Source organism: Anas platyrhynchos, chromosome 1 (assembly GCF_047663525.1).
Source record: "Anas platyrhynchos isolate ZD024472 breed Pekin duck chromosome 1, IASCAAS_PekinDuck_T2T, whole genome shotgun sequence".
Lineage (NCBI taxonomy): Eukaryota > Metazoa > Chordata > Aves > Anseriformes > Anatidae > Anas > Anas platyrhynchos.
The window spans coordinates 4,426,720-4,450,309 of record NC_092587.1 but is presented as its reverse complement, the minus strand read 5'-3'; the positions used below and the strand labels follow the sequence as shown (position 1 = coordinate 4,450,309).

Sequence of the window (23,590 nt, the reverse complement as noted above, 5' to 3'; positions counted from 1 at the left end):
AACTTTAAGGTCAAGCTCAGACTGCACCAAACAGTTTTCTATAGCTACAAGGCCATTATCAGTCTGAATAACTCAAAAAAAAAAAAAAAAAAAAAAAAAAGGGAAAAAAAAGGAGGACACTAGGAGCAATACAAGCTCTTCTAAGCCAAGACTGACCACAATTAATTATGGCAAAGTTGAGTGACAGCACGGGGGTGCCCACCAGCTTCAGCATGCCACTCCAAGCCAGCTCTTCCTGGTCTTTGGACATCTTTGGTCTTACCTGAGATTCCTCAGTTCTCCTCGCCCGAGGGGTTTCTATGGATCCATTGATGTCCAGGCTGTCTTTCTGCTTGTAGTATTTCCTCATGATCAAGCTGTCCACAACCCAGAACATAATGGCCTTGGGGAGGAAGGAGTTGCATAAATTAGACTACAGAGACCAAAATACAAAGACAACTAAAACATTTTCTGTTTTTTCTTGTCTGGATTCTCCAGATCTCCAGTTCCCAGCAATCTGAGCTGATATCCAAAATAATCCTTCATTATGTGTCTGTGGTGGTTGAATGAAGCAAATTCCCAAGGTTCCTTCCTCATATAAATTGTCAGTTCCTTATTTGCTGGAGATCCAGTGAAAACAGGCAGTGGTAGGCCAAATTTCTGCTAGAAGTAACCTTTGAATCAACCCCCAACCAAGGTTCATCTGCTCTGTCTGCACCACTTTGAGAACAAGATCATTTCTATGAAAACCAGTTTGCTTTTGAATAAGGAAGCTCACCATGGGGTTGGGAGAAAAGGTTGGTAGCATGGGCAGATAAACTCAACTCTGCCAATTCTCCATCCATTTTAAGAGTTGCGAAGAGTTCAAGTCACTCCTTGTCCAGGGGTGGTCTCAACACTAGCATCTTGTTCCCACTTCCCATCTTGCTAGGAACTGAGCTGCAGCTCAAACATTCCCCAGGAGTAGGGGAACTAAGAAAAGCCTGAGCTTTTGCCAAACTATTTTGAGGATATCAATTGTTCTGGTAACCCAAACACCCTTCAATGTAGTAACTTAATCTAGGCAAATGGCTCATGCAGGACAAATTGCTTTATAGTCAACTTCAAATTCTGAATTACAGTTCTTTACTCCCTACACCTATTACACCTATACCTATTACACAAGCTTCAGCACTTCTGTTGATGTGATGTTTTTATACGTTTACTAATTTATGTGAAGGTGACATCACAGCTTTACAACACTCAGTTGGACAAAGACCACGTCTAGCAGATCTACTCCTGCCAACACCCAACACCTGTCTGAGCATTCACATCTCTTGCTTTAGCATCCCTTTGTACCCATATTGCATTACAACAACATCTGTACAGCACACGGTCAATCTGCTGCCCTCATACATAGACCATTTGCAGAGAGACCTATCTGAATCTGTCATGAACTTCAGAAGACTGATAAGCTCCCAGGACAACCAGATTACTACTTTAGTGGGACTCCAGCCTCCGTTTCTGAAGAAGAGAGTTTTTTTGGCCACTCTTTAATAGCCTTGTTAAATATAAAAGGAACTTTTTTGTTGTTGTTGTTCAGGCTTGAGTACAAATAAGATATGTTTGAGATATTTGAAGCCCTGTACTCTGTTTGTAGGGACTCTTCACTTGGCATGTACAACAAAGGATATCAAGTTGTTTTTTCCTTCTCTGGCTACAATACACTTCAAAAAAGTTCTCTTGATCAAGGACAGCCTTTTTGTCAACAGATCACAGCAAGAGGACAGCTTTTTGCTCTTCAGGTGCACAGAATTATCTTCATTTTCTTTCCACCCCTCTCCCCATACCCACAGGCATTTTTCTTCCCCTTTTACCTCCAACTGAAAGCACAGCAGGTTGCCAAAAGTCACTACTGACTATAAGCCATGCTATAGTCACTTCATGGGCTTTGGGGCATCCCTGTACCTGCAATTGGCTGCTGAGGAGCAGTTCTCAGCTGATGAACCTCAACTTTCCCCCAAAAAAGTAAAAAAATCAGCCACCCAGCATCTTGGACAAGTGAAATACTTCTGGTAAGAAGTATTTTTACTTCTACTCCCCTCTTCTCCCATTCACTTCAATTACTCAAGGCTGCCCCAAGCCAGATCCTCTACACTCTCCCCTTTGGAAGGCACCACAATTTCCAAACCACCTTACCCAAGATTTGCAGAGGCATAACTTACATTGACTATAAAAGGCACAACAAGCATGACCAGGACGAGCTCCAACTGGGGGTTTGGGATGTAACTCAGGAGGATCTGCTGAAGCTGTAGACAGGGAAAAAAAAAAAAAAGAAAAGAAAGAAAAGATATTTAGAAGCATTGGATTCTGTATAGAGCAAGAAGCGAATACTGCTGATCTTTCAGTTTAACTACCCATGGCAACAACTGATAGGACTGTCCTTCACCCAGCTGCAAATTAGGAACACCAGCCATGCACAAGGTGCATGGACAGGAATCCAGCAGCATCTCTGGAGCTAGCAAAGTGCTGCTGAACACATTCACACGCAGTCACATACTAGATCCTAAAGTCTAATGACCAGCACAGTTACCATGAGGTACCATTCAGAAGCAGGGGTTGAAGGATAGGATACTGCTTTGACAGAGGTGAATTTGGAAAGAACTACGAGCCCCACTAGTTTAGACATGAGATCACAAATAACAAACTGACTTGACAAGATAACGTGGAAATCCCCTGGCAGAACTGTAGTAGCTCAGCCGCCAGCCCAGCCCATTTTATCCTTCCAAGGATAGAAGAAAAAGCTAAAGAAAAGCCTTATTCCACTAATTTTTGACTAGCAGGAAAACATACCAGGAGCCAAGCAGTTATGAAAGTCATGTTTCCCCCAAATTAAGTAATAGCTAATTATCACAGAGCTGTCGACAAGTAATAGGGATTAAAGACCTACCATGATGTGAACCATTAACAATGCAAAGCTGACAAGAAACAAGCTGCAGCAGCTGTAGCTAGAAAAAAAAATGCACTGGGGAGCTTACCTTTGTCCAACCAGGGATAAGCAGGACAAGGCTGATTGCAGTCTTCTCAAAAACCATTATCAGCAAGTAGAGGATACACTGACCAATCCAGGCAGCAGCTTGTGGAGGGTCACCTGGAAAAAACAGGACACTGCATCTGACACAGGACAGGAGGAGACAGCCTTGCAGAGAAATTGCCTCGTGTCTGATACCAGAGTTGATCAGAGGGACAAGGAAAAGGTTCCCATATTGCAAATTCTGCAGTGAGACAAATGCTCACCCACAAAGAAAAAGTTACAGTAATAGAGAGATTCCATAGCTGGATGTCCACACACCTGGAGTAAGAGGTTTTGTTGTCCCTGCTGGATCCAGAGATCGTTACTCCACTGAAGATCAAAACATACCAAGATCTAAGCCCAAAGCTTTCTAATTTATCATTTAAAAAATCAAATCTAACTTGTACTGAAGAAATTTTAGTAGGCTTGCAAAGGTGCATCCTTTAACTAGTTGCAGCTCATTTTGCAAGTTGATATGGAGAAACAAGAGCAGAAAGAAAAAGGTGCTCCCCATTTCCATTCGTGCAGGCTCCCTGAATCAGGGCAGCTCTCATACTGCAGTTGTGCTTTTGAACTGAGCTTGTCTTTAAGCAAGAGAGCCATCCCTCTAGAAGCCACTTTTTCCACTCATTTGAGAAGTGCCTTACAAGGCAGGCATGCACCTTCAGAGGGGCACAGCCTGAAGCCCCCAAATCCCCCGTGCTCCTCCAGCAGCCCCAGCACTCGCTCAAAAACCACACATCTGGCAGCCAAACCTGGGCTCTCCGGAGCCACAGCACAGCAGCATCACAAGTGCCTAATCAGAGAGCTATTCCTAGTAACTTTAAGGAGATTATAACCCCAAATAGGGTTTGTAAGAGATGATCCCATCTCCTCCACTTGGGGAAGGATGCACAGAGCCTTGGAGATGTTTTCCATTATTTCAGCCACTGATAGGCACTGCAGGTACTCAGCCCATGGTGTTGAGCTATTTTGAGCTTGAAGGGACACAGGGACAAGGGGAGAAAGCCCTGGTTGTACAAGGCAGCAAGTACCCATGTGCTTAAAGCACAGAAGACTAAAAATCTTGCACAGAGAGGAAGCTTGAAAGTTCAAAAATCTCAAAAACACCTTGCTCCTCATGGTTCCTCACAAGCAAGCACTGTTCTGGGGCATCAGTAGTTTGGTTCCAGGGTACCAGAGACTTCATTTCTCTTCACCTTGGCAAACCAAGAGAAGTCTGCAAAGACAGATTTTTCCCCCAAATTTTTTTCTACCCTCTTCCAATGGGCAGTTTTATAGGCATAGCTCAAAAACCTGGCCCATTTTGATCTGCATTTTAGTCTGATAAACCTTTGAATTAAAGCTTGTCCCAAAGGCAATCCCCAGAAAAGTGCACTGCCAGACTGATGCTCTTCCATACAAGGGTCAGCCCTGCACACTCCTCTGTCAAAAAATAATTTTATCACCTACAGTCTTACCTGCTCAGTTTTCAGCAACAGTCCAAAAAGTTTCCTCATCACCAATTTCAACACAAGAAGCTTAAGCTTTCAGCCCTAAACATAATTATTTTTTTTTTTTTTGCTGATGGAGTGAATGGCTGGTTATGCGACACTAAGCAAGAGACAGGGGCTCCATTGCTCCTGGTTTTTACAGCTATCCACTAAAAAAGAATCAATGCTAATTAAATATGAATGCTTCCAATGGAGTACTTACCAAGTAATAATTAAAAGCATATTTGTATTGTTAGCAATGATAATGGTACCATATCTATTACATGTGCTTGCTTCAGCCCTCTGTAAGTACCCTGCCAGCAGGTTATCTCCTTCCCATGTCACCAGAATACCTTGGGTCTGCAAAACCGAGCCACAGTATCTGGCTTGGGAAAGATGCAGCATTTCCTCTTACCACTCAAATTCAAAGATAATCCCTGGCAACATTTGTTTGCAGGGGAATGGGGCCAGAATTTGGAATTGCATCCGTGCAAGAGAACCCAACCCACTGCGGGAGGTGGGCACGATCTCATTTTGGATGGGAGCAGACTGGGAGCCGTGCCCTGTTTTTCTCAGCACGGTGCTGCTGTGACACACCAAGGGAAGCCCACACAAGCAGCTTGCAAGAGCAGATGTGTCCAAACCACAGCTCATACCTCCGGTCGCAGAGACCAGCAGCACGTGCCAGGATTTAGGAAGAGCTGGGGCCTGACCAAAGGCTGGGAGAATCCGCTTCCCAGGGAGAGCCACACAGGTTTACATGCATGTTTGGTCTTTTTTTTGTCATTTGTTAGCAATGTACCAAAATATTTGCAAAGAAGCAGAGGCATCCAGATGGCGTCTCCGTGCCAGAGACCTCCATTCATCCCTACCTCTTAAATACCCAAAGCCATGACTGAGAAGGAAGGGAAGGAGAGGAGAGGAAGCTGTGGCTGCAGGAAACTGCCGAGCCACGAGGCCAGCCAGCAGCGAGCCAGACCAGCAGGCAACCGCTCAGAGAGGGGGAAGCCAGGGAGGTTACGTGCAAGGGCAACCAGCAGAGCCCCCGGGACTTCAGAAAGCACACGGCTGCACTGCCCAGCAGGCAGCAGCTTTCTGGGTGGTCTGTGGGGGGGAAGAGGAGCAATTAATGGTGCTCTGCAATTAAAGGCTGCTCCTCAAGCACTCACAGCCTCTGGTGCCCTCTGATCTCTGGCATAGGTTGGATACAGCGTGTTTTTTTTTTTTTGCCAGGGACCCCAAGACCAACCAACCCTGCCACGAGCCCCCAGATTACCATTGTCCATCAAAGCTCTGAGTACAAATGGACCAGGAAAACAAACACATCTGATATTTCCTTCCTGCACTTGGACTCCTTCCCTTTCACTCTGTGTTGTCAGCTGTGGTGCTCCATCCCCCCGGGGAAGCAGGGACAGCGGCCACAGCACCCCTTGCTAGGCTGCTCTTTTGCACCACGATCGCAGCAGCACTTACAGCATGCCACTGGTGTCCCAGCCTGCCTGAAAAGCACCAGTGAATCTGAGGTATCCCAAATATCTACCCCCCTCAAAGCCTGTTAGCGAGGGGGCATTGCTGTTCCATTACCGCAAACCACTTGGTTTTGCATACCAGACAGCCCTGACACCCTGAGCAAATCAGCTCCACAGGCAGGTTTTGGTGATGCAGGCTGAGATGCGGACACCAAGGGAAACACCCTGCTTCCTAACCCAGCCAGGGCACAGACTCACCCACTTCAAAGGTTAAGACCTCCTCACCCAAGACACTTTCCCCTCACCATCAGTTTGAAAAAAAAAAAAAAAAAAAAAAAGCACTTTTCCCTCCATGACTTTAAAACAGGATTTTGTAAAAGCCTGTTTGGTAGAGCTTTTTTTGGTGTTTTTTTTTTTTTTTTTTTTTTTTCCCCCCTCTCCTTCCATGTAGCCTTCATATTATGGAAGCCCACCATCTCCAAAGGCACAGACCTGCCCCAGTTAGGCCAGCTTCACCAGTTAATTGGGTGCATGTGTAAATGGGATAGAGCCTGGGCTACCAAATGGGGTGAATCTGTGCTCCTTACTCCCCACCACAAATGGTCAAATGTGCCTCCACCCCAGCACAGGGCATCAAACATTCAGACTTGTCTCTTGGTCCTTCTTCTATCATCTGAATGTTTAATTAGCAATTTAAGTGGCCACGTTAAAACAGTGGAAGGATGTGCAAAGAGACTCACAGACCCATGTAGAGGCCAGCTGTGGCTCCATCACCTTAAGCCTAAAGTTGCTACTGTCTTGAAACCCTTACCCTCTTACTGTCTTTTTTCCCTCTTAGATTGAGATTTTTCAGACTACTGGATGAGATGTTTCTGCACAGGGATCCATCCCAAGGCACAAAATTAGACTGCTTTATTTCCACTCCCTGGCAGGAAGACCAGAGGGTGTCCGCAGACATTTTTTTTCCATTTTTTTCTCCCAAGGACAGCAGGCTGCTCAGTACTAAATTAACTGATGACAAAGATTTATGACTTTGGCCATAAATACAGAGGTTTGTTTCCTCTTCACCAAGCAGCTCATCTGGCTGCTCCTTACCTCAGTGAGGTCACCCAAGTCTAACTTCTCACCAACTCGTGCCAGTAACACACACACCTCTATCTGCTGTTATCTCATGGGGGAAGACATAACCTTCAGCATGGTCCCCAGCCAAGTCCAGAAGTCAGACTGGCCATGTCTCCTTCTCTCCAGTCAGGAAATGCTGCTAGAGAACTTGAGCTGGCCTCAGCACCTCACTGAGGTTTGGTTTCCTACATCCAGTTGGCCAGAGGCATCCTTAGAGGCAACTTCATGTCTTTAATGGACCAAATGTTGTCTAGAAGTGCTTTAGTCCATGAATGGGAGAGGATTCTCCTTACATTATCATTTCCATCAGAAAAATTCAGGTGAGTGCCGATGAGGCTGTTCCTGCCCTACAGGACAGCCAGCCACCAAGACCTGATCTGTGCCCTGGAGACTAGAACTAAATAAACGCTCTTGTCTTTGCTGTGAGATTCCCTTTCCATGCAAAGGAGAGAGGAACAGGTGTAAGGGATTTCTGCAGCCTCTGCATCTTATCTGCTAGAAGCCACGTACCGTGCTCCCTTTGAGCAATCCCCTGGAGCAAGGACAGATTTTTGCCCCCCAGTACCTCAGCTTTCCGCACCAGCTCTACCACTAACATCTCCTTTTGGCTGGATGAGCATTTTGTTCAATCCTCCTTACAGCCAGCTCCCACCATGGCAGCAATAAGCATCTCACTTAGCCTTTAATCCCAAATGATGCACACTGTGTATTGACCAACCACCTCCAGCAGTGCTGCTGGTGCTCCCCACCCTACCCCACCACCAGCAACACCTCCTGGGTGCACACCTAGGATCACCAGTGCCTGCAGCAGCCTCACAAACACATCTCATGTTCTCCTTCTGTCTGTGTTTGAGCAAAACCAGCACTGCTTGAGGCATTTCGGTTGTTACCACTCAATGGGACTAGTTAAAAATCCAGGCTGTCTAATGTTCCAGGCTGTCAGAGCCCACATGCTACTGCCAGACAGCTTTATTTACGGTCTTTTGGGGACTATGCATGCACTGAGCAGGTAGGAAAAAGTTTAACCAGAGCCAGAGGAGAGGGAAAATGAAAAAGTGAGGAAAAGTTAATATTTAAAAGCACTGAAAGCCATGTTGGGTGAGATGGAGATAGAGAAAGTCAATAGAAATTCTTCATGGAGAGATACTTAAATGGCACCTCCAAAACAAAAGGAATGTAATTATTGATGTTAAGTGCAGAGCAGGATAAGAAACAGCAGTAAAGTGTCTGACTTGCACAGGAGCGTTCACTTGGAGGGCCAGACCAGGTTTTCAGACTGGATGCAAAAAGCACTTGTACCAGCTCTGGGCAGGACAAGTTGGTGTCAGAGCAACCAGTGGGCATCCCACTCAGCCCCAGTTTGCAGTGTCACCATTATTTTGTGTCTCTAATCCTTGGAGATATTGCTGTTAAAATGGGGTAAGCACTGGTGTTCCTCATGGACCACATCCTGGAGGGTCCAAAAGTTTGCACAGCTGCTTAATGTAAGGGACCTGACCGTGCACTCAACCATTTGAGGATAATCCCCAGCTCCTTCCTTACTCTTTCCCCCTGGTCCTAGGGGTGGAAAGACCAAACATACTAAGGACAAAACATCCCCTCAGGTTAAAGCTATTTTCAGCAGTATTTCCTCAAGCATTAGCAGCCAGCTCCCTTGGCTGCTTCGGGACGTGGGAATATTTGTTATGGAAATTTTGTACAATATCACAGCAGGGCCAAAAGCAGCCTACACAGGTCCTCAGTTAAACTCCGCAGCTGGCACGGAGCACGCTCTCCTATAACTAAATTTGACCAACAGAGTTCAACAGGCCACTAAACAGACTTTATAGGCCTCCAAGCAACATGCCTTTCCATTTCCAGACAGAAAATGAACAAAGCTCAGACGAGTCGGTGACCACAGCCCTACACAAACCCGTCTCCCTGGAGGCTTCTTCCAGAAAGGACACCCACTTTTCCTCCCATCATTTCTTAATGCTTCTCTTCAGCATTTGGCTTGCACATTGCAGAAACCACACATTAATGTGAATTCGTAGCACTTGTTTACCTTCAAGTATTATGTTAGATACTGGTGAGTTGATGCATCTGCAGCTTAGGCTGTTTTGCTCTCCTCCCTGCAGGGTTCCCCATAGGAAGAGCACCTCCAGACGTGGTTTGCTGCTGCCCTGCTGGAGCAGTGGTGCCCTGAGCACTCGTGAAGCAACCACCTCTTCCCAAAGCTTGCTCTAACCAAGGTGAAGACTGAATATCTCCAGTCTTCAGAGCCAAGCAACTTCAGAAGACACAGCAGCCTTTTCTAAGGCAGCTTCCTATGCTAAAGGTCAGCCCAAAGAGCAATCAAGGGCTGCCAGGTAAAGCTGGAGGAACAGCAGGATAAAGTCTTTAACTCTCTACTGGCTAAAACCAGGTCATTCCTGGCTGCAGCTGTCTTTGGCTGAAGGCTTCAGCACAAGAAGAGGCTGATCTCAGAATACGTGTCTTTTTTTTTTTTTTGAAAAATGAATTTTTAAGAAGTCAGTTCTGGACAGCTGGTGGCTTGAAAGAACAACCCAGGTTTAGGAGATTTCCCTTCCCTCCTCTTTGCTTCTTTATACTTATGTCCTTAATATTAATACTATTAACATAATATAATTAATTATATTATTAATCCAGCTATTGCTGTCATGCACGGAAAACCACCTGGGGCCAGGGAGACAGGGAAAACAACCTCAGAGCAGGACTGCTGGAGCCTCAGAGCATAACTACAGGCATTCGTACAGGTTGCAGGGATGCAGCCAAAAGTTGAAATGTCCAAACAGAAGCAGTTGCAAAAGATTTTTGCTTGAAGACCATGCAGGTGGATGGGTACTGGCTATACAGGAGGAAGACACAACTGTTCCCTCCTGATAGCAGAAGCAATGGCAGTGTCTGCTGCACAGATTTGGTGTTTTCCTGGTATTCCTGCCCTTCTTCCTTTGCAGGACTGCAAGAGAAGCTTTCAGCATAACCGAAGAAAGCACTGTAAGTCTGGTACAGCAATTAGTCCAGAAAATGAATCATATTTCTGGAGCCTGTATCAGACCAAACAAAACTTGCCAGCATCTTCCAGACCAGCCTGGAAGTTACTTAACACCCGAGATGAGGATAACAGAGTTTTTCTTCCCGAGCCCTGCAGCAGGATGGTGTTAGGTGGCAGTCCAATATCACGTCTGTTTTTTTCCATCCTGCTCACTCTGGCCAGAGACCTGCACATGAGATATTTAATCCCCCATTCAGGAGCTCAACTTGAGCAACAGCAGAAACTAATTTTTGTTAATGAAAGCAAGATTTCCTCTCTCCTCATCGGAGAGAGCCGTTTCTGTAGTCGAAGCCAGCCTCCTCGAGGGGGGAGCTACAGCTCCACGTAAGTTTATTACTGCTCCAAGAGGTGAAGGCGAGCTGTCAGTGCACGTTAACATTTCCTTGCTTCTGTTCAGCTGCAGACGTGGCGTGTGAGGCTGTGCTCTGGGATGGCTTTGGTTGGGCTTTGAGTCCTCACTGCTCAAAAAGGGGGAAAAAAATATGCCAGTCCCTGATCCAAGAATATCTGTATTGCTCTGCTGTCTCCTCTGAATGATTTTGTTGTGCTGTGCTTGGATCCTCAGGTATTTCACAGGGGCTGCCTTTCCCACATTCCCCACAAATAGCTCTCATTGATGCCATCAGGATGCTCAGCTTGCTTAGGGTGAAGCCATTCTGGAGACCGCCGGGGCCTTTAAAGCAGGACTAAGAGCCTGTCCTGCCTGCAGATGTTTCCTCTGTGTCACAAACCCAGCCATCCCCTCCATCCTGTGCTGAAACCCATTTACCCAGGCACAGCCCTCCCTTCTCACACACTGAACATGAGTCTGAGCTAAAGCTACGAGTCAGTGGGATCCCTGCACTCATCTTGCTTCAACCCAAATCTCACAAGCTATTAAAAATACAAAGCAGTGGGACCACCTTCTGCATAGACTTCATGACTAAGGTCTGAAGGGTGGAAAAGCTGTTGGTATGAATAGGGTGTATTTTCCAAGTGTAAAGATAGACTCATCTTTATATTATATATAACGTAAAGAACTCATCTTCACATTATATTTAATGTAAAAACAGCCCCAAAGGTTCCTTCTCCCTTTACAGCAGCACGGAGGAGCGCTGCTCTCCTCTTTCTGAAGAGAAGTGCTACCCTCTAGTGGGGCTGCCTGAGAAAGGTTTAGTTTTGATTTTTTTTTTCCCTCCCTTAGGACAGGGATCAAAGCAGAGAGGCTGCCGAACTTTTGCATATTTTTAAGGGTGTAGGGGAAGCAGCAATAAAAAAATAATAAAAATAAAAGAACCCTACAGAAAAAAAACAAAACAAAACAAAAAAACACACCACAAAACACTGCATCCAAACACCTTAATTTATCACGCACGTGTCCTGGGGTGTATGATTCCTCCAGGGACACTTTCCGCCTCTCAACCCCAGCCTGCTCTGCCCAAGAACATTTACCACAGCAGAGTTCCCACAACCTAGAGCTGTCCCAGCACACAGCGTGCTGATAGCTACAACAGCCTGCTAGCACCTCACAGGAGAGGTAACAAAAGCAAGTTGCTCCCACATTTTCTCCCTAAACTGCCATTTTTTCTCCCCATTCATAGAAGAGAGCAAGCAAGCCAGCTCTGTGCAGGGCTGTTGACCCCTACCATATTCCCCGAAGACCAGGTACGTGTACTTCTGGTGCTGCACGATCCAGGAGACAACCTTCACGCCCAGCCAGATCAGCAGCATCCCCAGCGTGGCATCAAGGATGAAGTTAATGAGGTAGCTGAGAGCAGAGGAAAAGGCCACTTGGTAAAGCTGCAAAATTCAGGGTTTCAGCTGTGTTCTTAAGGCTATATAGAAGTATATTAACAAATATTTTATTTCGATACGGGAATCCATCAAAAGAAAACAAATAAACAGGATTTCAAAATCCTTATTTTCCTATTTTATTGGAAATTTTCATTTTATAAAAATTAAATATAAAGTTAAATAAAAGTATTATAAAACATAGTATATTCTGTATTAGTATAATTAGTATAACAATATTTAACATAATACATTGATGTTAATAGATTAATTATATTTAATATATTTGTATTGAAACAATTATATAATATTAGTTTATATAATAAAATACAAATTATATATATATATATATATATATATATATAAAAATAAATCCCCTTTCCTATTTTATTGGATTTTCCTATTGCCTTACCAGCAATTTAAGTTTAAGAGCCCACTCTGCAGAGGATGGAGGAGGCTCCACCATTTCTCTAGCATTGTGCATTTATTCACACAGTATTAATTGCTTTTAGGGCTAGCCTTGCTTAAAGATTACCTCTCACCCCTCCCCCCCAAAAAAAGGTTTCCCCATTCACAGCATTGTTTGGTCTTATTTGGATGAAACCCTAACTTTCATGGAAAAAGCAGCAAATATTCTTGCAGTTTCATACAAAAAAAAAGAAAAACAAACAAAACAAAACAAAATGCAAAGGCTTGGTGGACACCTCAGCTGCTCTGCAAACTGCATGGTGGAAGAGGCAAAAAGTCATTTTTTCTTTACAAGGGGCTCCTATGAGCAGAGGTGCAGAGCAAAAAGCAGATTTCTGGGAGAAGCAACAAGTCCTGGCTCCACAGAGGGCATATTGGAGTCCCTGAAAGCCTCTGGTTTGGGGTTTCACACCACCAGGAGATTTAGGGCTAAGGGCTTTGCAATACAGCTTTGGAGGATCAAGGCTCACTGGAGATAGAGCAAGAGGCTGGAGACCTGGAGGGACCTTCTGGGGATCGAAAGGTCCAAGCTCTAATCCAGGGCTGGGTATTTTAACAGGTTCCAGAGAAAAATCTCAGTCAGACTCATGTTTTCTGGCCAGTTTTCTGTTATTGGAATTTTTTTCTGCCAGGTCAGGCCAGACTCCTACATGGTGAAGAAAACCACCAAGCACAGAGCTACAGGAATGAATATTTCCCTGATGTTGCCTCTGAATAAAAGCACTCAAAAGAACAACCTGCTTTTGCTATCCCCTTCAAAAACATGGCATGATTATTTTCTATACCGAAGAGTTCAGAACTAGTTTATTAAAGTTTTCAGCTGCTGAAATCAGAGCACTCCCAATACAACTCCCAGTTTATACTGGGTAGGACACACAGAAAAGTGTCAGAGCCCAGGCTCAGGGCTGCACAGTTTTAAGCTGCCTGGTTCAGGATCACAAATCAGGCAGACCAGGGAAGCACCAAGCACACACTAGGAAAAACTGAAGGGCACAGTGTAAGCACAGAAGGGCTTATTTTAAAACACTGCCCACTTAAAAGCAATCATGAATCATTTTTGATGTTTTATTTAGCCCCAGCCTGTGGCTGTTTAAAGAAACATATCAAGGTGCAGTACTAGGACAAACAAAGGAGATGGGCCAGGAGGTTTTAAGCAGCATTTTGAGACTCAGAGGAGTTATGCAGGACAAAATAAAGTTAGTTCTGATGCTAGAAATGTAGCTGCAAATCGGCTGGTCTGGAATACAGGTGACAACTCTGTGTTAAATTCAAATCCCGGTGTAGAACACCCCAAAACAGGACTACATGAATAAATGCAGTGGGTACAGATGAAGTCCAAAAAAAAAAACCAACAAAAAAACACATTCTTACATCAGATAAAGGCCTTCAACTACAGAGCTAACAAAAGCATAGCTGGCATTGCTCTAAGACCAGAAAAGCCTGGGACGCAAACAAATGGCACTTAACAATTGCAAGAGCATGGAGCACTGCTGCATTGCTTACTGCAGCTTTTTTTTTTTTTTTTTTTTTTTTTAGGGTATTTCGTGGTGCTTTTAATCAGCAGAAAAATGCCATCTTGCTGCTTCATCTCCATCAGACCAGGAGACTGCAAAGACCAGAGGATACCCCAGGCTGAAAAATCAGAGTAGCAGTTTAACCCCACCTAGTATGTCAAGAGGTTCAGTTTTCACCATAAATAACCATTTCCCACAGGTTTGCTCCCTCCTTTGACATGTAGGATGTGAACAGAAGCACCTTGGGTACTTACAGAGAGCAGGGGTCCTCTTCAGTGAGATCAGACAGAAAAATGTTGGCAAAGTGGATGAAAAGGGCACCTATTGCTTGCTTGGAGGTATCATAAAACCTGGAGGGAAGGAAAAAAGGCAGGAAGATCTGTCCATTGTGATCGATCCAACAGCCCACATGCAGCAGGTTGGAGAAGACACAACCTCCTGGTTCAGTCACCTGCAGAAAAGCTCAGGCTTTCCTGGAGGATGTAGGGTGAGGATTTTATTCCTAGGGAGTACCAGCTGCTTTAGGGAGGTTTCCTTGAGAAGTGGCAGCAGGGCATTTTATTTAAAAAAAACTAAGTTTCAGATAGGATGTTGGTTTTTAACCCAGCTAAGCATCACGCAGCTGGTTGCTCACTCCACCCCACACTGAGATGGGGGAGAGGGGAAAAATTAAGGGAAAAAAAAAGGGAAAAAATAAAATTCATGGGTTGAGATAAAGGCAGTTTAATAAAATGGAAAAGGGAAAATACTATTAGAAGAACATACAAAACAAGTGATGCACAGTGCAATTGCTCACTGCCTGCTGACTGATGCCCAACTGATGCCCAGCCAGCACCTGAGCAGCAGCAGCTCCCCCACCTCACTAATCCCCCCCAGTTTTATTGTTCAGCAGGATGCTTTACGGTATGGGATACCCCTGTGGCCAGCCTCAGCTGGCTCTCCTGGCTGTGTCCCCCCCAGCCCCTTGCTGGCAGGGTAGCATGAGAAGCAGAAGCGTCCTTGGCTCTGTGTAAGCACTGCTCTGCACAACTAAAAACAGTGTGTTATCAGCATTATTCTCATCCTAAATCCAACACACAGCACAACACCAGCTACTGAAAAGAAAATTAACTATCCCAGTTGAAAACAGGACAGCGTCTACCCCTTATTCTATACTAACAACATCATGCTCAGGTCCCATCCTTTCTAATTAATCACAGAGCCTAGAAGACTGCTAGTAGAAAAGGAAGTAGTGTTACAGGTACATGGGCTTTGTAAGCCCCAAATTAAAAGCCTCACCATATCCTCCATGGACGCCTCTCTTCTTTTGGTTCCTTAAATCGTTTTACTGCAAAGAAAACAAGAGGGGTTATGTTAACCAGCAGAGCTGAACAGATTCTGCATGCAGTCTGTGCCAGACTTCAAGGCAGAAAGCAGCCAAAAAATATACCTGGAGGACTCTCAGCATTTGCCAGCCTAAAGGTGAGCAAAGGGGAAGGACCTGACTGCAAACCAAGCAGAAGTAACGTACCCATAGGGCAGAAGGATGAGCAGCAGAGGGGTTTTGGTGATAGGCATGTGCTTCTTGCTTCTTTCAGCAAGACTTTCATACCATGGGAAGGGTGCCTGAGGGAAGCTAGGGAGGGATCATCCCTCCCTACCTGCCTTGGTAACCCCTCCAGGCTAATTCAAGTTATGGTAGTGACACTGAACGTGGCCCAAGAGTCCATCAAGCTTTTGAGTCACATTAAGTTATAAACATTGGAGTGCAATAAAGCCATCTCATCCTTGCAGCTACCAGGACCAGAAGGCAGGCAGCAGGACCTCACACACACAGAGCATGAAGGTGCCAGCTCCAAACCACAGAGCCCTACAAGCTGCTATGACTCCAAGCTCATACCTGCTAGCTGGAGGCACTAAAAAAACAATGTTTTTATCATGCAACATTTTTGTATGTCCACTGGGTACAGATGGGAGATATGTTTTTGATACTGCCACGAGCCCTGGAAGAGATATTTGAATCCTTTAATGAAGTCCCTCTGGGTATAGATGAATTTTCTCCTTGCAGCCCTTCAGGTTTTTCTCCTTTACAAGTATCACACTGCTCAGAGCTATCTCCTGTTTCTTCCTGCAGGTAGCACAAAGTGGGTTTTTTACCCATTTTTTCTCCAGTTTTGCTCACAGTGGTGTGAACATTGCAGAGCATCTCAAAGGGTCCCACTTCGCTTGGCCCAGAGATTTGATGTTCTCCCTGGGTTCATCCAGCCTTTATATGTCCAAACAAGAGCTGCTGATGGAAAAGTTCTGCTATACCACATGCAGAAGTCACTTTTGACTGTTTTGCTGTCACTCCACAACTAGTAGCCTCTTTTAGGTAAGTACCTATCAGCTATCAGGCCAACTTTTCCCCCTTAAAAACTAAGGTATCAATGCTCTGGAATAATGAAGCCTGGAAGAGGTTTTCCCACTCTGTTACTTTCCCCCTTAATTAATGAAAGGACATTTATTATCACCTTAATTTATAGTAGAGTTGCTAACAGCTGTACCTGGAGGCACTACAGTTACAGCTGCTGCCTCCAAACCCCACGTAGATGCAGAGGGTGTAGACCCCAGACCTCAATTTAAATTGCCATGATCGGTTCCGAAACACATTGCCAGCTTGAACAGGATTCAGAATTTAAAAATAATAAGCTGTGACTTTTTTGAAGGGAAATGGAAACAGCAATTCATCCTCTACTACTGCCCGTCCGTCCCAGGACATAAGCTGAGCAGCTGCTTGGTGGTGCCATCTAGTGATGCTACAGAACATGTGAGTATGAATTAATGCACAGTGTCTAAACCCTCTCAGAGAAGCTATCCCAAGGGTATATTTTGTGAGCATTAATTACTAGTCCCTCTACACCTCCCAGATGTTCCCAGTGCTATGCAGATCACTGCAATGAATACCCTAAGAGTAAGCAGGCTACAGAAGCCCAAACCATCAGCTAATCTATTTCATCCTCACTACCTCTTCATTTTTTTAGCCTTGTAACTTACTCTGTGACTTTTAAATCAGCCGAACACCAGAACAGACGTGCACCACCCCACTGGTTGCACTTATTCCTTCCTCATCCCCCCAGCTACACATAATGAGTGATGCTTCAATTTTACGCCCAGCAAAGAGATCTCCTTACTGTTGACAGCCCTTGGCACACCAGGATGCTTCCCAAGGCAATTTGAGGATACAAAAGCAGGGCCCCAAAGTGCAACAGATGAAAATCAAGGCATCACTGCCACACACCTGCATCCACTCTTCAGTGGGGAAAGCGATGAAGTTTTGTAAGCATGTGTTTCCTTGTTCCCCATGGTATAAGAAATGCACAAGCAACTCCTCTAGTCCATTTTAGATACAACATTCGGGTAAAACCAACACAGTTTTAAGCACAAATTGATGTCCTGCTCCGTGACTCCAGACTGCGCTCCACTGAGGTCTCATTAACTGAAAGATCAACGCGTGGGTGAAGCAAACAGCTTGTGTCCAAGTAAAAACTGCCCTTTCAGAGCCAGGAACTGATCTAAGCTATGTGCACCACGGTAACTCGTGCCATGGGCATCCCATTAAAAAAAAAGAGGGGATATAAATGTCTCAGGTTATAAAGTTAAACAATTTTCCCCCTTCTCAGTGGGGACATGCACAGCTTTGACAGCACAGCTCATATGGGGTGCACAGACAGAAGGCAAACCCACCTCTCACAGCACACAGTCAGCAACGAGCTCAGTAAAGACCATAATAGCTAGATACAGCTAATACCCAAGTAAATAGCTCTTTGCTATTCTTCATCAAGATATTAATTAAATGATGTTTCTGGTGAGTCTAGCTGTACTTGAGCACTCAGTGTGCCATCTACTGCCCAGCCACCCAACTCAAGGGACAACCTGGGCACCTTTCCCTGGGAAAGCCCTGCCTGGTGAAAGGTGCAGGACCTCCCCTGCTTGGAGCCTTCACTTTTCAGAGGTACAGCTTCATCATCTTGCCAGTAAGAGAGGTATGAGGTGACACATGAATGACCACCCTCCCAGCTCCAGGATTTTGGCTAGGAACATCCACCCAACACCAGGGCCACTTGCATTTCACCCACCCACAAATAAAAGATGTGTGGACTCACCAAGCTGAGCAGCCAGAAGAATTGAAACCAAGTCCAACAAACTTTATCAGCACCTGGAGCACAGCATGCTGCCACTGAGAAGCTGTGGAAGGGGTCTGCAGGCCACCAAGCCACCCAGCTGACCACAGCCCCATCCACGAGAGCACCAGGGACGATTTTCCACTGTTGGCTTAATGAGAAGTGACATGTTATGCACCCACAGCCACTCAGGCTGGGAATTCAGTAATTCAGCACGATGAGATGACAAGTAAGAGGTAAGAAGTTAATGGCGTAGTGCCTTGTTGAACATGGCTTGTCATGCCTCATTAGATTTAAGAGAGTTATCCGAGACTCTGTAATTATCAGAGACAGTAAAACTGTTGTATTAAAAGATAAAAGCTAGTATTATCGAGAAATAATTAACTGCTTAAAAGGGCATTTACCACGCAGAGCTGCAGCAGGCTGTCTCCGAATTAAACCAGAAAGCCAGCCAAGACCAGTAGAGCTGAAACTGGCAGCAAAGTAGCTCAGTGGCTGTGACCCAGAGGTTAGGGGTGATGTTAAACCCCCATAGAAATGACTCCAGGTCTCTGAAACCTCGAGTAGCTGACAAAGCCTTCTTTGAAGCAGCACAGCTTTTGTGCTCTGGAGCAACAGACTGCACCGTGCCCCTCCTCTCCCCCAAGCCTTGCAGACAGCCCAACCAGGGCAGCTGCACAAGCTCAGCTTGGGGAAGGGCTAAAGCCTCCTTTACCCATCTCTAAGCACATCTCCACTCACTGGGGGCAACTCAGCTCTTCCATCAGCTGTAGGAATCATTTTCCTGCCATGGCTCAGACAAATCTTAATGGTGGACTGAGCTATTTATTTTTTTTTTGTGCATGCTCATGGGTGCAACGTGCAAACAGGAAGAATGCAATTTGAATTTTAGCACCTATAACAAATTAAAAATAGTTTAGTGCTGACAGCTGCACAAGAGAGAGGATCCCCATCCAACCAGACTAAAAATTATACTAAGATGTAATGGGTCTCCACTAGAATATAGAGGGGCTGGAGCACCATAGGAGAGGGCCACACCTCCTATGGAGACAGGCTGAGGAGCTCAGGCTGTTTAGTCTGGAGAAGAGAAGGCTCAGGGAAGACCTTATAGCAGTCTTTCAATACCTAAAGGTGGCCCACAGCAAAGCTGGAGAGGTACTCTTCCTCAGGAAGTGATAGGACAAAGGGTAATGTCTTTGAACTAAAAAAAAAAAAAAAAAAAAGGTAGATTTAGACAAGTTATTAGAAACAAATCCTTCACTCAGAGGGCAGCAACATTGCTGCCCATCTTCATAGCAGTGATCCTCCTCGACTGCCAGATACCTGCAAGCCCAATTAGGGTAGCAGTTTCCACTAAACCCCAGGCTACCAGGGCACAGCTTGCTGGCACACATTTGCCCCATATGTTTGATACTTCTTTGGGAATCCTTCCAAGCATGCTCTATGCACACAAAGTACTCCTGAACTTAGTGCTTTCAACATCCCTAAGCAGAAAACTAGTCGAAGTATCATGCGTAACAAGTACAATTCACATGAACCTGTAGGAAGATTTTGGAGGCAAATCTAAGGCAAAGACATCACTGAAAATACAAGCTAACTTTCAAACCAGTCTTTGAGGTCTAAAAAAAGAAATGAACCTAAAGGTGAATACCACTTGGAAATAATTGCTGCAGGGTTTGATTCAAGTGGCTGAGGGCACTGGGCCTGTTCAGCCTGGAGAAGAGGAGGCTGAGGGGAGACCTCATCGCAGTCTACAACTTCCTTGTAAGGGGGTGTCGAGAGGCAGGAGACCTTTTCTCCATTAACACTAGCGACAGGACCCGCGGGAACGGGGTTAAGCTGAGGCAGGGGAAGTTTAGGCTTGATATCAGGAGGGGGTTCTTCACAGAGAGGGTGGTTGCACACTGGAACAGGCTCCCCAGGGAAGTGGTCACTGCACCGAGCCTGACTGAATTTAAGAAGAGATTGGACTGTGCACTTAGTCACATGGTCTGAACTTTTGGGTAGACCTGTGCGGTGTCAAGAGTTGGACTTGATGATCCTTAAGGGTCCCTTCCAACTCAGGATATTCTATGATTCTATGATTCTAAGTGGAAGCTTGAAAAAAACATTTCCACCAGGTTTGTGAAATCCATCTGTTTGCAGCATGTTTAAGGTGATCCCAGCCAAGGTCAATGGCCTGTTAAGCTGTTCCTTTTAGCACCATGGGAAGCTGTTTTACTCCTCCCTATCAGAGGAGATGGGCAGACTTCTGCTGCAGACTCCATAGGTTGACAGGAGATGGTGGGTGAAATAAAACTGAACTCCCCATCCTCACAGCTGAGGGCCCCTGTAGCAGAAGAGCAGGGTGCTACACCAAGCACCATGGGGAAAAAAAGTATTTAAGTAGAAAACAGAGACTGCTTGTCTAGGTTCCTGCAGGAGCTAACCCTGCACCTCACCTATTTCAATCTCATCCTCAGTTATTCCAATTAAATCTCAATTACCAATAAAGTGTGTGGATGTCAGCAATAAAATAGTTTACACTGTAGGAACGTGTTTCCTTTGGAAAGGCTTCAAAGGCAGTCTTCAAAAACAAGAGGAAGCCCCACAAAGTCCCAGCCCACTCAGAAGCTCACAGGCTGCTCCACTGTCCTGAGCTGTGCTGCAGCACAGAAGTGAGGCACTGAGTGACATTTAACCTTGTTGTGTGGTCCAAAACATCTCAGGAAAAGGCTGAGAAGGTAGGAAAAAGCTGCTCCTAACTATTTTAGGAGCAGAAGACCCAAACCTATCCCATTCAAGAGGTAGGATCACAACTGAGGGGACAGCTGCCTTCTTGAATTGGTGCCCTTTGGGTTACTCTCCCCCTACTTGGCTCCAGTTTTTGCAGACCAAATACCATGAAGTTAAGCAAAGGGAAGGAAGATGAGCAATGAGAAATACCCTGTCTGCTGATGAGAAAGGGCAGGGCAGGAAACAAAATACTCCCAGACCCCTCCTTTTCAAGTCAAGGACAATAAAGATAATAGACACTTGGAGTTCCCTGAGGACCACCAGGCTAGGGTGAAGTTGGACATCTGAATAAGGACCTAAAAAAAATGTAAAATGTACATTTAGGAGAAGAGTATTTCATTACAGATATGTAAAGACTCAGAAGACAAGAAGGTAAGAGCTCAACTATAACCATCCACTTTTTATTTTTACTTTTTTTTTTTTTTTGCAGAGCAACAGAAGGTAGACGTTTATTAGGGTGTTTTCTTCATGTAGTACAAAGAGTATAGCTTTGCCTGCCCTGGAGCTGTACAGTTCCTTCTTAAAGTTATGAGATTACAGCAGTGTTGTCCTACTCGTTTTAACTAATCCCCAATTATAATCAATCAGTTAAGACAATCACAGCACCTGTTACCTGATTCTCATGCTGTTCCTCACCCCATGCATGGGAGCACTCCCATGTGCAGCATCCTCTCTGCATCCCCCATCAGCCACATGTATGTTTGGCGGCAGCTGTGTGCCTGTGGCCCCCTCTTGGAAATTAAACCTAATTTAGGCAGCATTAGATTCAGTAGCAGCTGACAGACCCCTAAATGAGTTCTCTACAAGATGAAAGGGGGAAACTTATTTCCCTAGGAGAAACTTGGCTGTGCTTGGTTGAGGGTCAGATCATCTCCTTGGTAAGTTGTCCTGCAAACAACCAAAAGATTCAAGAAAGGAGCTGACATCTCCCTTTGGCGACTCTCAACCTCAAATCTTCAAGGATTTGGTTTACCAGAGACCAAGCCTGACCCCATGGAGCTCAGCAACAGGCTCCAGAGGATGAATATTTAAGATGAACGTGATATTAAAATCATTTAGAGTACTTATATTGTGAATAGACCACCAAAACCCAGCATGCAATACATAAATTTGTGTATGCTGTTACTTGCTTTAAAGCAAATGGCAACTATGTCCCATACCATAAAGCCAGGAAGCCCATCTTTGAGAGAGCACCACACTACCTCATTTCTGTCCTTTACAGAAAAAGGCTCAGAGCTCCCGTACCAGGCAGGAAACAGAAGGTCTCCCCCTGCCCAGCCTCTGCTTTATTTATAGGCAGTAGGGTCCCCAATAACACGTTTCAACCTATTTGAAGCACACACCCTTTCCCAGGCTTTTTCCAAGCCCCAGACAGGAAGAAACCAACATGCAGGATACAGAGACCAAAGCCCCGGGGGCTGCACTATTCTTAGCCTGAGCTCACAGCTACCCAGACAGCTCGACCTGGGACACAATGGGAGGAAGCAGCAGCCCCTGCTTGCAGATAGCAGCCAGCATGCTGCTGGCAAGATAAGCGCATGCCTGAGCTGGAAAAGCTCAGAACACATACCCAGCATCACTTCAGAACAGCAAGGGATGGTCTCTCTGTGGTCTGAGGAGGCTATTGACATATATTCTCTAGTTTATAGTATATATATAGTCATTCCTATACATGTATTATATGTGTAGGATTTTTTATATATGTATATAGTCATTCCTTCCCAAACATCCTTGTACCAATGCTTCAGGAATGTACACACCTGTACCAAAACTGGCTGAGGTGATGCTTTACTTGAGGAAGGAGTAAGAATGGAGGATACGCTCTGCAGGACGTGAGGTAATTGGGACATAAGATGGCAGTAGCTCCTACTGAAGGTATCTGGCTATTGCTTGGCTACTCTACAGCACCCTCTAGAGAGAGTTTCTTCTGGCATAGAGGGCTTCAAGTTGCAAGATGAACATGCATCGACAGGAGATTTAGGTCCTCAGAAAGCCCTGCTCGAGCAATACAAACCCTGGAAGTCTTGCACAGTACCATGGAACTCAGCGGCTGATGTAGGTGGACCTTAAGGAAAGTAATCATTTATTTCTTTCGGAAAAAAAGAAAAAGAATTAGGCATATTTATTCCCCAGGATCCTACCTAACAGCTACTCCTCTTCCCTTTCCTGTGTTGCTGAAGATGTTCAGCCCATCCCTTCCTATTCCCCGTCCCAATCCAGAGTCACCCCCAAGCCCATTGCAGGAGCTCTGGAACTCACAGAACAACACCACCTCCCTATCATCCACCGTGCAGAGACATCCTGAGATCCTCAGCTGGAGCACCCAGCTATCTGGACACATTAAGTGCACAGGTGAAGGCCATGCAGTGCTTCAGGATGGGTCTCAGTTTTTCCTACCTCATGCAATTGGTGCATCACTCCTGTGTCTTATTTCTGCATGGATTTTTATGGCCGCCATTATAGTGGTTGGAACCAGAAGCTCATTTCCATCCCATCCCACTTGTCCCTTCAGGAACTAGAAACCTCACAATATTCATTTAGCACAAGGTTTAGCTGTTCAGAAGGTGTCTTCCAAGACGAGGTCAACGTAACCAACCAAAATTCAAAAGCTTTGTGGAAAGCTGTGTTTGGTGTAACAAAGCACATCAAATACAGTGTGGACCTTCCAGCTTACAAAGTGCAATCTGGGCTTCCAAACTCAGAAGGTTTCCGGATGTATTGAAGCTGAAAACATCATAAGAGTCCTGCCACATTCAGCTTTTTGCTTAACCT

At 45.2% G+C, this 23,590-nt stretch overlaps 1 protein-coding gene across 1 annotated transcript in view; it reads right to left on the bottom strand.

The window, feature by feature from the left end:
- Nucleotides 1–23,590, bottom strand: part of LOC101794222 (store-operated calcium entry regulator STIMATE) — a 33,887-nt gene that overhangs the window by 6,241 nt on the left and 4,056 nt on the right. Inside the window, exons 2-7 of the mRNA XM_027460874.3 lie at nucleotides 15,180–15,228; nucleotides 14,156–14,251; nucleotides 11,775–11,896; nucleotides 2,997–3,109; nucleotides 2,184–2,267; nucleotides 263–382 (exon numbers count right to left, since the gene is read on the bottom strand). Of these exons, the coding sequence (XP_027316675.1) occupies nucleotides 263–382; nucleotides 2,184–2,267; nucleotides 2,997–3,109; nucleotides 11,775–11,896; nucleotides 14,156–14,251; nucleotides 15,180–15,228 (584 nt within the window). The remainder of the gene's footprint in view (nucleotides 1–262; nucleotides 383–2,183; nucleotides 2,268–2,996; nucleotides 3,110–11,774; nucleotides 11,897–14,155; nucleotides 14,252–15,179; nucleotides 15,229–23,590) is intronic.